This window comes from Coregonus lavaretus (assembly GCF_964263955.1).
Source record: "Coregonus lavaretus genome assembly, chromosome: 21".
Taxonomy (NCBI): Eukaryota; Metazoa; Chordata; class Actinopteri; order Salmoniformes; family Salmonidae; genus Coregonus; species Coregonus lavaretus.
In genome coordinates, this window is record NC_140008.1 from 45,315,767 (window position 1) to 45,330,425 (window position 14,659).

Below are 14,659 nucleotides of genomic sequence, written 5' to 3' on the forward strand. Positions count from 1 at the left end.
GGGGTTACAAGTTTATCAACTTTCAAAGCAGAATTACTTTCCCTCAACTGCAGTGTATAATAAACCATTTTGTAGCTCTGATTCTCTACTTTTATCCAATGTAACAAAAACAATTTAAAATGTTGCTACATAAGACTGAATCGAAATTGATATATATATTTGACGGCTGCCAAAAACAGTTATATAGTCTAAATACAGTTGAAGTCGGAAGTTTACATACACTTAGATTGGAGTCATTAAAACTCGTTTTACAACCTCTCCACAAATTTCTTGTTAACAAACTATAGTTTTGGCAAGTTGGTTAGGACATCTACTTTGTGCATGACACAAGTAATTTTTCCAACAATTGTTTACACACAGATTATTTCACTTATAATTCACTGTATCACAATTCCAGTGGGTCAGAAGTTTACATACACTAAGTTGACTGTGCCTGTAAACAGCTTGGAAAATTCGAGAAAATTATGTCATGGCTTTAGAAGCTTCTGATAGGCTAATTGACATAATTTGAGTCAATTGGAAATGTACCTGTGGATGTACCACGTTCATCTGTACAAACAATAGTACGCAAGTATAAACACCATGGGACCGCGCAGCCGTCATACCGCTCAGAAAGGAGACGCGTTCTGTCTTCTAGAGAGGAACGTACTTTGGTGCGAAAAGTGCAAAACAATCCCAGAACAACAGCAAAGGACCTTGTGAAGATGCTGGAGGAAACATGTACAAATGTATCTATATCCACAGTAAAACGAGTCCTTATATCGACATAACCTGAAAGGCCGCTCAGCAAGGAAGAAGCCACTGCTCCAAAACCGCCATAAAAAAGCCAGACTACGGTTTGCAACTGCACATGGGGACAAAGATCGTACGTTTTGGAGAAATGTCCTCTGGTCTGATTAAACAAAAATAGAACTGTTTGGCCATAATGACCATCGTTCTGTTTGGAGGAAAAGGGGGGAAACTTGCAAGCCAAAGAACACCATCCCAACCGTGAAGCACGGGGGTGGCAGCATCATGCTGTGGGGGTGCTTTGCTGCAGGAGGGACTGGTGCACTTCACAAAATAGATGGCATCATGAGGAAGGAAAATTATGTGGATATATTGAAGCAACATCTCAAGACATCAGTCAGGAAGTTAAAGCTTGGTCGCAAATGGGTCTTCCAAATGGACAATGATCCCAAGCATACTTCCAAAGTTGTGGCAAAATGGCTGAAGGACAACAAAGTCAAGGTATTGGAGTGGCCATCACAAAGCCCTGACCTCAATCCTATAGAACATTTGTGGGCAGAACTGAAAAAGCGTGTGCGAGCAAGGAGGCCTACAAACCTGACTCAGTTACACCAGCTCTGTCAGGAGGAATGGGCCAAAATTCACCCAACTAATTGTGGGAAGCTTGTGGAAGGCTACCTGAAACGTTTGACCCAAGTTAAACAATTTAAAGGCAATGCTACCAAATACTAATTGAGTGTTTGTCAGCTTCTGACCCACTGGGAATGCAATGAAATGCAATGAAATAAATAAAAGCTGAAATAAATCACTCTCTAATATTATTCTGACATTTCACATTCTTAAAATAAAGTGGTGATCCTAACTGACCTAAGACAGGGAATTTTTACTAGGATTAAATGTTGAAATGTATTTGGCTAAGGTGTATGTAAACTTCCGACTTCAACTGTATATGATCATAAGCACATGGTCTGGAGGGCTTTTAGATATGAATCTTAATATAGCATACAGCCTAGAATTAAATACATGAGTAGACCACTTTTGCAGCTTCAAAAAGACTAACAAATATACTTTTTTTAAATTGTTTTTTGACATAATGTAATACAGTAGCACATGACTACAAGTTCGTATACATCTGTAGTAACTTTGTAATTATTAGAATAGCAACATTGTTGTTTCTTAGGACTTTGGAAATTGCATTGTAATTGCATAATAATGGAGTCCTTACATAAGTCACTATACTCGTGTACAGTAGTTACAAAAATTCTTGCTATTCAATTAAAATGCATTTAACAAAGTATTACGTAGCAACATGCTAATAAAATGTTGCTCCAAAAGTAATTACAGTTTTATTTCACAGGCACAAGAACAGTGTAGTGTTAAGTGTTACTGAGAATGCTAACAGTAACAAAATATGGCTATTAAGTGTCGAAAGGAAACCAAATATCCCAAAACTGCATTCTTGAATCAACTACAGGTAGGTGGACAATCCTGTTAATTTGTATTCTGAGTAAACTATCCCTTTAAAGATGTATAGTGTGTGTTTGAAACAAGAACACTTACCCTCAGACGGACAAAGAGGTTCGAAGTTGTTTTAACTAAGCATCCAACTTCCTGTTTGCAATGTTTCCAAATGGCTTTGAATTACTTTGCACCTCATAGTGTGGAAACATATACAGTGCATTTGGAAAGTATTCAGACTTTTTCCACATTTTGTTACGTTATGGCCTTATTCTAAAATGTATTACATTGTTTTTTTCTTTCCCTCATCAATCTACACACAATACCACATAATGACAAAGCAAAAATAGGTTTAGAAATGTTTGCAAATGTATATAAAAAAAAGCTGAAATATCACATCTACATAAGTATTCAGACCCTTCACTCAGTACTTTGTTGAAGCACCTTTGGCAGTGATAACAGCCTCGAGACTTGTTGGGTATGACGCTACAAGCTTGGCACACCTGTATTTAGGGAGTTTTTCCCATTCTTCTCTGCAGATTTTCACAAACTCTGTCAGGTTGGATAGAGAGTGTCGCTGCACAGCTATTTTCAGGTCTCTCCAGAGATGTTCGATCGGGCTCTGGCTGGGCTACTCAAGGACATTCAGAGACTTGTCCCGAAGCCACTCCTGCGTTGTCTTGGCTGTGTGCATAGGGTCATTGTCCTGTTGGAAGGTGAACCTTCACCCCAGTCTGAGATCCTGAGCGCTCTGGAGCAGGTTTTCATCAAGGATCTCTCTGTACTTTGCTCCGTTCATCCTTCCCTCGATCCTGACTAGTCTCCCAGTCCCCACAGCATGATGCTGCCACCACCATGCTTCACTGTAGGGATGGTGCCAGGTTTCCTCCAGACGTGACGCTTGGCATTCAGGCCAAAGAGTTCAATCTTGTTTTCATCAGACCAGATAATCTTGTTTCTCATGGTCTGAGAGTCCTTTAGGTGCCTTTTGGCAAAGTCCTTTAGGTGCCTTTTACTGAGGAGTGGCTTCCATCTGGCCACTCTACCATAAAGGCCTAATTGGTGGAGTGCTGCAGAGATGGTTGTCTGTCTGGAAGGTTCTCCCATTTCCACAGAGGAACTCTGGAGCTCTGTCAGAGTGATCATCTGGCTCTTGGTCACCTCCCTGACCAAGGCCCTTCTCCCCCGATTGCTCAGTTTGACCGGGCGGCCAGCTCTAGGAAGAGTCTTGGTGGTTCCAAACTTCTTCCATTTAAGAATGATGGAGGCCACTGTGTTATTGGAGACCTTCAATGCTGCAGAATGTTTTTCGTACCCTTTCCCAGATCTGTGCCTCGACACAATCCTCTCTCGGAGCTCTATGGACAATTCCTTCGACCTCATGGCTTGGTTTTTGCTCTGACATGCACTGTCAACTGTGGGACCTTATATAGACTGGTGTGTGCCTTTCCAAATCATGTCCAATCAATTGAATTTACCACCAGTGGACTCCAATCAAGTTGTAGAAACATCTCAAGGATGATCAATGGAAACAGGATGCACCTGAGCTCAATTTCCAGTCTCATAGCAAAGGGTCTGAATACTTATGTAAATAATGTATATTTCTATTTTTTATGTTTAATAAATTAGCAAACGTTTCTAAAAACCTGTTTTCGCTTTGTCATTATGGGGTATTATGTGTAGATCAATGAGGATTTTTTTAGTTAATTCATTTTAGAATAAGGCTGTAACTTAACAACATGTGGAAAAAGGGAAGGTGTCTGAAAACTTATCCAAATGCACTGTATAAAACACAGGAAAATCCCTTTTTTGAATGCACTGGCCTTTAATAAAAGGAGGGGTACACAAGTTCACTGTTGAGTTAGCAGAGATTTAAGGTTTCATCTCAAGACTCTGTGGAAGGGAGCCAAACAGTGACTCGTGGCTATGGTATTACAGCAAAAACACTATATGACATAAACTATCAGATTATGTCAACAAGGGAAGTCTTGAGGCTAGCATTCCTCTGTTTTATAAAGCAGGACTTTTATGTGTTTTATGAGCATTGCATACAAAGCATCAATCAATCAATCAATCAATTTTATTTTATATAGCCCTTCTTACATCAGCTAATATCTCGAAGTGCTGTACAGAAACCCAGCCTAAAACCCCAAACAGCTAGTAATGCAGGTGTAGAAGCACGGTGGCTAGGAAAAACTCCCTAGAAAGGCAAAACCTAGGAAGAAACCTAGAGAGGAACCAGGCTATGAGGGGTGGCCAGTCCTCTTCTGGCTGTGCCGGGTGGAGATTATAACAGAACCATGCCAAGATGTTCAAAAATGTTCATAAGTGACAAGCATGGTCAAATAATAATCAGGAATAAATCTCAGTTGGCTTTTCATAGCCGATCATTAGAGTTTAAAACAGCAGGTCTGGGACAGGTAGGGGTTCCATAACCGCAGGCAGAACAGTTTAAACTGGAATAGCAGCAAGGCCAGGCGGACTGGGGACAGCAAGGAGTCACCACGGCCGGTAGTCCCGACGTATGGTCCTAGGGCTCAGGTCTCTCATCAATAAGGGTTGCAATGTTATATGGTGAGACCTAAAATGTTGCTCATACAGTCTAAGTGATTTGTTTAAAACATTAATAAGGATGCATCCAATGTTATTGTCTCAAATGTTGATTAACTATTTAAAAGCCTCAACTCTGAATAACCGGTTTATAGATATGTGTGTTGCCTTTCCTTGATACCTTTCAGGGCGGCCGGTCGCTATACTCTTCTGTCCCAGACATTGGACTTCATGAAGTAGGTTATGTTTGACATATGGCCTGATTGAGATATTGCTTACTGTCTTGTGCAACCCCTTTGCAAATAAGGCCAAGCACTGACCATAAACATTTAACATGCATCCTTCTTTACTTCCTCAAAGTTATCAATGATCTGACATCACCGCTGGATAGGTGAAAGCTACTTACTGTACTGGAAGGCTGTCTTACACCCATCCCTATTGTGTCAGATCAGTGATTAAGAAGGAAGGATGGGTGCATGTTACTGTAAACCCATTCAAACAGACATCATTTCACTTTAATATGCCATTTAGCAGACGCTTTTATCCAAAGCGACTTACAGTCATGCGTGCATACATTGTTTTGTTTTTTTGTTTTTTTGTGTATGGGTGGTCCCGGGGATCAAACCCACTACCTTGGCGTTACAAGCGCCGTGCTCTACCAATTGAGCTACAGAGGACCACAAGACACTTTCACAGTTACACAGAGCCTACCAGCTGAAGTACAGTGCTTTCTCTTATTTGTATAGGGTTGCACAAGACTTAGTTATACTTTCTCTGAGTATGTTCAAGGAAAGGGAGGATATAACCAAGGAAGTGAGAAAGGAAAGATGCATTCGAACAGGGCTGAGGTGATGTTGTTTTTCTGTTTACTCACACATTGTTGTAGGTGTCTCCAGTGTATACACTGCTATCGGCCATGGTCGGGTAGGAGATGACACTATTGGCCGAGGCATTGAGGGGGACGGCCTTCTCCGACAGCACCACGGTAGGTGCACTCTGGGTACTTTGTCCGTCCTCCACATTATTTACCTAAAGCAGCCAGAAAACACACACAGAGAGGGGCCTCTGTCAGCAGCACACACTAACAAACACAAACAAAGAGGTGACTTACAGTTGAAGTCGGATGTTTACATACACCTTAGCCAAATACATTTAAACTCAGTTTTTCACAATTCCTGACATTTAATCCTAGTAAAAATTCCCTGTCTTAGGTCAGTTAGGATCACCACTTTATTTTAAGAATGTGAAATGTCAGAATAATATTAGAGAGTGATTTATTTAAGCTTTTATTTATTTCATTGCATTCCCAGTGGGTCAGAAGTTTACACACACTCAATTAGTATTTGGTAGCATTGCCTTTAAATTGTTTAACTTGGGTCAAACGTTTCGGGTAGCCTTCCACAAGCTTCCAACAATAAGTTGGGTGAATTTTGGCCCTTTCATCTGACAGAGCTGGTGTAACTGAGTCAGGTTTGTAGGCCTCCTTGCTCGCACACGCTTTTTCAGTTCTGCCCACAAATGTTCTATAGGATTGAGGTCAGGGCTTTGTGATGTCCACTCCAATACCTTGACTTTGTTGTCCTTCAGCCATTTTGCCACAACTTTGGAAGTATGCTTGGGATCATTGTCCATTTGGAAGACCCATTTGCGACCAAGCATTAACTTCCTGACTGATGTCTTGAGATGTTGCTTCAATATATCCACATACTTTTCCTTCCTCATGATGCCATCTATTTTGTGAAGTGCACCAGTCCCTCCTGCAGCAAAGCACCCCCACAGCATGATGCTGCCACCCCTGTGCTTCACGGTTGGGATGGTGTTCTTTGGCTTGCAAGTTTCCCCCCTTTTCCTCCAAACATAATGATGGTCATTATGGCCAAACAGTTCTATTTTTGTTTAATCAGACCAGAGGACATTTCTCCAAAATGTACGATCTTTGTCCCCATGTGCAGTTGCAAACCGTAGTCTGGCTTTTTTATGGCGGTTTTGGAGCAGTGGCTTCTTCCTTGCTGAGCGGACTTTCAGGTTATGTCGATATAAGGACTCGTTTTACTGTGGATAAAGATACTTTTGTACCTGTTTCCTCCAGCATCTTCACAAGGTCCTTTGCTGTTGTTCTGGGATTGTTTTGCACTTTTCACACCAAAGTACGTTCATCTCTAGAAGACAGAACGCGTCTCCTTTCTGAGCGGTATGACGGCTGCGCGGTCCCATGGTGTTTATACTTGCGTACTATTGTTTGTACAGATGAACATGGTACCTTCAGGCGTTTGGAAATTGCTCCCAAGGATGAACCAAACCTGTGGAGGTCTACAATTTATTTTCTGAGGTCTTGGCTGATTTCTTTTGATTTTACCATGATGTCAAGCAAAGAGGCACTGAGTTTGAAGGTAGGCCTTGAAATACATCCACAGGTACACCTCCAATTGACTCAAATTATGTCAATTAGCCTATCAGAAGCTTCTAAAGCCATGACATCATTTTCTGGAATTTTCCAAGCTGTTTAAAGGCACAGTCAACTTAGTGTATGTAAACTTCTGACCCACTGGAATTGTGATACAGTGAATTATAAGTGAAATCTGTCTGTAAACAATTGTTGGAAAAATGACTTGTGTCATGCACAAAGTAGATGTCCTAACCGACTTGCCAAAACTATAGTTTGTTAACAAGAAATTTGTGGAGTGGTTGAAAAACGAGTTTTAATGACTCCAACCTAAGTGTATGTAAACTTCCGACTTCAACGGTATGTTAGGAGCCAGTTTTCATGCTAACTTCCTAGCATGACCATAGGGCATTTCCATCTAAAAGGACCCATGAGCATCAACGTGAAGTTCATAGGAGCATGTCAAATTGGGTGTCAACTGAAAGCTAAGAGTCTATAGTTTTGAGAAATTAAGGCATATATACATTTTCCAACCATTTACCATCCAAAAAATTTGGATAAGCAAAGGCTTTGATTTCTGGATAAACAGATGGAAAGGGGGTCTTAGACAACATCTACCAGATAAAGTCTTAAAATTAGAAATACATCAAAACACAATAATGTTGAAGTAAAGACCCCTGGCGACTAATATCAACACTTATATTGAGTTTTGGATAAATTATTTGCGTTCTGTAAATTTAAGAAACATCGCCTTGTGCCTTGCAATTCCGTTACCAAAAACCCACATATCTTTAAGATATTTTCCAATTTCTCTCCCTCATGAGGAAGGAGGATAGTAAAAGTTAACAGAAGTAACAAGTAAAGGTAAACCTACAAATTAGTTATAGTGTTTTTACTGATCGCACGTTTTTTAAATGAATTATTAAATTATTGAAACTCGTAATTCGGTTGCCAAATCGGTAACGGAACTAACAAAAAATCAGTAACGGAATTATTGCAATTGAATTGGCTACAATGGGAATTCATAGAAGTCACAAACCACAGTTGGGTCACCTGCTACTGTCCTCCCTTCCGCTGGCATACTGTTATATTCAGCTCCTACGTTTTTTTTCTCTTTCTGTCATCTGGTGGTCGAAGCAAGACTGTGAATACAGCCTGGACAACCCCTCCCTCTCATTCTCCCTCTCTCTCTCTTTTCTCTCTCTCCAGTTAATGTAATATCTCCCGGCTCTTACTGACACCTCCCATGACACCTACCACCTACTCTCTTTCCATTTACTGTAACAAGCATCCTCACCCACTGAGCACCAGCCGACACCGGAAGTCCATGGACTTTGAAAAGTAACTGTAATTTGGTCAGTCCGCCCTGGCTGGACCAAATCTGAACCAATCATAAACGTCTATGTTTCACAAGTTTGGACAGCACAGTACAGTAGAACACAGTAGAAAACAGTACAGTAAAGTAAAGAAAAGTACAGTACTGTACAGTAGAGTTCAGTACAGTAGAGCACACTAGAGTAGAGTACAGGAGTTAGGAGGCGCCGTGTCGTCCACTATTAACATAACGTCTCCAGCGGCGAAGTTACGTGAGGCATGTAACCACCTCTGGCAGTCCTGAAGTTGAGGTAAGTATTCCGTCATCATTTGGCCACTCCTTTGGTGAGAAGGTCTGGCCCTTGAACAACTTGAAGGTGTCGGACTGGACACACCCAATGCACGTTCCACAGGGAGTGCGTCTTGATCCAGGCCCAAGTCCTTGACCTCCTTCGCTCTCTCTTGTTCAGGAATAGCAGACAGTATGGTACAACTGTTGCTCACCCACTTCGTCAAGCGGAATCATCCCTTTCCACAGATGGTTCTCAGGTCATGATAGAGTGACACAGCTTTCTCTTCTGAGCTGACTGACTTCAGACAGTTATTGATGTAGAAGTTATGAAGAATCGTATCGACCACCTTGGCATCAAACTGCTCTTTATTGTCTTCGGCACACTTTCTTCTCAAGTTGAGAGCACGCTGTTCCGCTACTTTGTTGTTGTTCGCCATGTTGATCACCTCCTTCCTTAGAGGCAGACCAATGGTGTAATGCCCGTCCATAAGTCTGGCAGACTATGAGACCTTGTCAATAAACTGGAGATCTTGTCTTGACATTTCCAGCTGGTCGTCCTGTCTACACACCGGGAAGTTGTTCTTGAACTGCTGATTCCACAGCTCCTCCAGTATGGCCACTGATGGGTTGGTCGTAACCTGGATCAGTCTGCTTCTTGTTTAGTTTCTATTGTCTTCTCTGAGCGATCCATTCACTGTCCATCCCAGCCTGGTTATCACTGCACATGGCTCCATTGCCTTAGGTTTGTTCGTCTCCTAATGAGCAGACCTATTTCTGTGTCAATCCGAGGAAGTTGAACCTCTTCTAGGTAAAACCCCCTTTCCACATCCTCTTGAGCGGAATGTTATCCTTGCTCACTGGAATAGTCTTCTGAGAGAAAACATCTGGAACAAAGAGGAAGTTGTTGTCTTCCAAACTGCTCACCTCCAAGCCTGACACAACCTGGCTGCCAACAGTTGACTCTTGTCCCATGGTTTTCAACAGTATGTTGATTTTCCTTCCGTTGAAGTTGAGCTCGCTCATAAGCTCCTCGGTGCAGAAAGTTGCTATACTGCCAGGGTCAAGGAAGGTGTAAGGTAGTCACCACTTTATTGCCCTTCTTCAACTTTACTTGAACTGGAACAATAGCCAGAATGCCATCAGTGTCACCAGCCCCGGTGCGGCCACAGGTCTATGTTCCAATGAAACCACTGGTGACTGACTGTTTTTCACCATCATCCAATTGCTCTTCCTTGGTGGTGGCATTCTCTTTGCTCTAAATGTGCAGCACAGTGGGGTGTGTCAATTAACACATTTGGCAGCTGATCCTCTCCGTATATGTCTTACTCAGGTGGCCTTGTTTCAAACAGCCGAAGCATAGTCCTTTGCTTCGTAGAAAGTCAAGCTTTTCTTAGTGCTGAGACTTCTTCATCTTCTTACACACCTCCATGGTATGTTCACCCTGACAGAAAAGACAAGGCTTGATAAACGCGTTGACAGGAACGGCAGAGTCTTTCTTCCTTGGCTTGGACTGCTTTTTGCCTAGTTGTCCACTGGAGCGGCGGCTGTAGCGAAACTCTTCTTCCTACCGTTTTTCCTGTTTGACTTGGAGCCTTCGTCCGACTTTTCCTGTCTTTTAGGTGCAGAGGAGTCCTTTAGATCTCTGAACAGCGGGTGCAGCACAATCTTAGCTTGCTTGTTAACAAAGGTGACAAGGTATTTGAACTTCGCTCTTCGTCCTTTCTGTTCCTGGATGTCATACGCCACGCTTCTCCACCTTTCTCTCAACTTGTACGGAAGCTTGGTAATGATAGTCCTCATGTTCACTGTATTGTCAAGCTCCTCCATGTACTCCACGTCTGTCATGACGTTAAGACATCCTGTGAGGAAGAGGGCGTACGAGTGAAGTACCTCTCCATCATCTGACTTGATAGTAGACCAACTCTGAGCCTTTTCTATGTAAGCCACAGAGATCTTGTATTCGTTCCCGATATGCTCTGCCAAGAGCCTATTTGCTTCTTGATAGCCACGGTCTGAATCCATGTTTAAACAGTGGCGGATTAACTCTCTGGGCTGTCCACTGGTGTACTGCTACATAAAGTAGAGTCTTTCTTTACTGCTGTCTGTCCTATCCTCCACTCCATGTTCCCCTTTGAAGACGGGAATTTTATGTTGAGGTAGGGTAGACAGCCTTTGTTGTTTCACCAAGAACTCTGTGATGTTGTTTTAATGCCGTATGACACGGTACAAGTCCCGGTTACATCACCCTCTGGCTAAGTAGTACTGGTAGGTAGTCTTTGATTACTGCAGCAAGGGTAGTTCGGTCTCTCCATCAGTACGTACTGCAGGAGAGGTAGGCTTCCTTTGACGTCCAGTAATGGAACTAGATTGCGTGAAGATGAAATACATAACGATGTGAACGGGGCATCAGGCTGTATGGTAGACGCACTTCACTCACTCTAGTTAAACGACCACGGACTCCGGCGTAAAAAGTTTCCAGTCACAGGTTTCCAGTATGTACAGGTATCCACAGATCTTCAGGTAAACTAAAGTTAAGTGTCTTCAGGTATGTACAATTATTTCCACACGTTTAATAAAAATGAGGACATGTTCAGAAAACAGTATGGCTCTATATTTAAACTACAATTGACAAAAAAAACTGTTAGAACTAGTGTTATAACATGTAAAACAAAGAGCCCAAATTAAAGGAGCAGGAGCCGCTGCATGATCTCTTAAAGAGACAGTATCCAATTTAAAAAAGCATGAGAAAACTGAAACAATGTAGCTTATTGAAACAAACAATGAAACATGAAGTAAACCAATAAATGTCTCTTATACTACAAATGTAGGCAAAATCCTAAATCAGCACCCACACCTATTTCCTTTGGTTACTAAACAAATGACCATCAGGTCAATTCTGTTAGCTATTTTAGCAGGAAGCTATCACTGTCCAGCTCTAGCCTTATCATTGATGTAACTGCAATGACTTAAAAAAATCTATGATATGACAGTTAGCCTTGATTCTATTTGAACATCCTCTTTTCGTTAAGAAAAGGGCTTGCATCTTATGTACAATACTCCTCTTTCCGCTTCTCGATACAAAGAAAATGGTCACTGGGATATACTGTAAACAAGGAAATCTATATGATCAAGTCCATCCTGTGCGAGTCGAGAGGTGGTGTGAAGTTTGTTTCCACAATAAAGGCCTCAGGATGGGTTCACACAGGAGGCCTAATCAGTTTGTCGCTTTTTAAAATGTCTGTCTACAACAATGCAATTGAGTGTGTATGTACACTACCAGTCAAAAGTTTGGACACACCTACTCATTCAAGGGTTTTTCTTTATTATTATATATTTTTTACATTTTAGAATAATAGTGAAGACATCAAAACTATGAAATAACAAATATGGAATCATGTAGTAACCAAAAAAGTGTTAAACAAATCAAAATATATTTGAGATTTGAGATTCTTCAAATAGCCACTCTTTGCCTTGATGACAGCTTTGCACACTCTTGGCATTCTCTCAACTAGGTTCATGAGGTTGTCACCTGGAATGCATTTCAATTAACAGGTGTGCCTTCTTAAAGGTTAACTGGTGGAATTTATTTCCTTCTTAATGCGTTTGAGCCAATCAGTTGTGTTGTGACAAGGTAGGGGGGTCTAAAGAAGATAGCTCTATTTGGTAAAAGACCAAGTCCATATTATGGCAAGAACAGCTCAAATAAGCAAAGAGAAACGAAAGTCCATCATTACCTTAAGACAAGGTCAGTCAATATGGAAAATGTCAAGAACTTTGAACGTTTCTTCAAGTACAGTCTCAAAAACCATCATGCGCTATGATGAAACTGGCTCTCATGAGGACCGCCACAGGAATGGAAGACCCAGAGTTACCTCTGCTGCAGAGGATAAGTTCATTAGAGTTACCAGCCTCAGAAATTGCAGCCCAAATATATGCTTCACAGAGTTCAAGTAAAAGACACATCTCAACATCAACTGTTCAGAGGGGACTGTGTGAATCAGGACTTCATGGCCAAATTGCTGCAAAGAAACCACTACTAAAGGACACCAATAAGAAGAAGAGACCTGCTTGGGCCAAGAAACACGAGTTATGGACATTAGACCGGTGGAAATTTGTCCTTTGGTCTGGAGTCCAAATTTGAGATTTTTGGTTCCAACCGCCGTGTCTTTGTGAGACGCGGTGTGGGTGAACGGATGATCTCCGCATGTGTAGTTCCCACCGTGAAGCATGGAGGAGGAGGTGTTATGGTGTGGGGGTGCTTTGCTGGTGACACTGTATGTGATTTTTTTAGAATTCAAGGTACACTTAACCAGCATGGCTACCACAGCATTCTGCAGCGATACACCATCCCATCTGGTTTGGGCTTAGTGGGACTATCATTTGTTTTTCAACAGGACAATGACACAACACACCTCCGGGCTGTGCAAGGGCTATTTTACCAAGAAGGAGAGTGATGGAGTGCTGCATCAGATGACCTGGCCTCCACAATCCCCCAACCTCAACCCAATTGAGATGGTTTGGGATGAGTCGGACGACAGACTTAAGGAAAAGCAGCCAACAAGTGCTCAGCATATGTGGGAACTTCTTCAAGACTGTTGGAAAAGCATTCTAGGTGAAGCTGGTTGAGAGAATGCCAAGAGTGTGCAAAGCTATCATCAAGTCAAAGGGTGGCTATTTTGATTTGTTTAACACGTTTTTGGTTACTACATGATTCCACAGGTGTTATTTCATCGTTTTATTATTCTAATATGTAAAAAATAGTACAAATTAAGAAAAACCCTTGAATGAGTAGGTGTGTCCAAACTTTTGACTGCTACTGTATGTGTCTGTCTCTGTGGGTGTGTGTGTGTGTGTGTGTGTGTGTGTGTGTGTGTGTGTGTGTGTGTGTGTGTGTGTGTGTGTGTGTGTGTGTGTGTGTGTGTGTGTGTGTGTGTGTGTGTGTGTGTGTGTGTGTGTGTATGAGCGAGAGATCATCTAGCATAGTAGGGTACCTTTCTAAAGACAGGTGCACTGCATTACTAACTTCTACATCTCTCACAGTGCAAGTTCTCTGTAACAACAACAAACCTTCTGTAAGAAACAACTATCTTTAGGTGGGGTGCAGGCAGCACTTCCCCACAGCTGCAGGAACCAGGAAGAGTGGCCACCTTTGAAGAGCACAAGGCAATTAATCTAGGAATTCCAACAATGCCCCACTCTGCATTGAGTAGTGGCCACTGGGCCGTGAGCAGTGAAGGATTGTCTGAGCCCCTAGGACCTGGGGTAGGGAGGGAAGGAAGGCGAGAGGGAGGGTGGGAGAGGTGAAAGGATGGAGAGAAGGAGGGAGATAGAGTGGGAGGGGGTAAGGGTGTAGGGAGGGAACATGGGAGGGAGACAGGGAGGGAGAGAGTAGGAGGAAGGGAGAGTGGGAGAGTGGGAGGGCATAAGGTTCAGGGAGGGAGGGAGAGAGAAAGAGGTAGGGGAGGGAGGGAGAGGGTATGGGGCAAGGAAGGAAGGTTGGGAGGCTGAGGGGCAGAAAGGATGATAGGTAAGGAGAGAGGGGGTAGGGACAGGAAGGCAGGGGGTGGGAGGGAGGAGGGCAGGTGAATGGGAAAGAAACCGGCATAGCAGAGATGGAGGGAGAGTCAGGTACTATGGCGGCAACCAAGCACACCCATTCTTTTTATCCAACAAAGGATAATACTTTATTTGGAAGTCCCTCCCTACACTTGGTAATACTTATTGTAAGTCTTATGTAATGCTTAAGGCTGCACTAATCCTTGCCTTAAAGAAGTAAAGGGAAAGGAAAGGGGGATAACTAGTCAGTTGTACAACTGAATGCATTCAACTGAAATGTGTCTTCTACATTTAACCCAACCCCTCTGAATCAGAGAGGTGCAAGGGGCTGCCTTAATCAACATCCACGTAGGCAGCACTTGTTCACTGTGATCCAA

General features: G+C 42.4%; 1 protein-coding gene across 2 annotated transcripts in view; it reads right to left on the reverse strand.

Annotated features, from left to right (window-relative positions):
- The window catches only part of LOC311149255 (occludin-like), a 48,718-nt gene that overhangs the window by 18,222 nt on the left and 15,837 nt on the right, over positions 1 to 14,659 (reverse strand). For both annotated transcript variants that reach the window (XM_084186359.1, XM_084186360.1), the window contains exon 4: positions 5,612 to 5,766. In XM_084186359.1, coding sequence (XP_084042485.1) covers positions 5,612 to 5,766 — 155 coding nt within the window. The remainder of the gene's footprint in view (positions 1 to 5,611; positions 5,767 to 14,659) is intronic.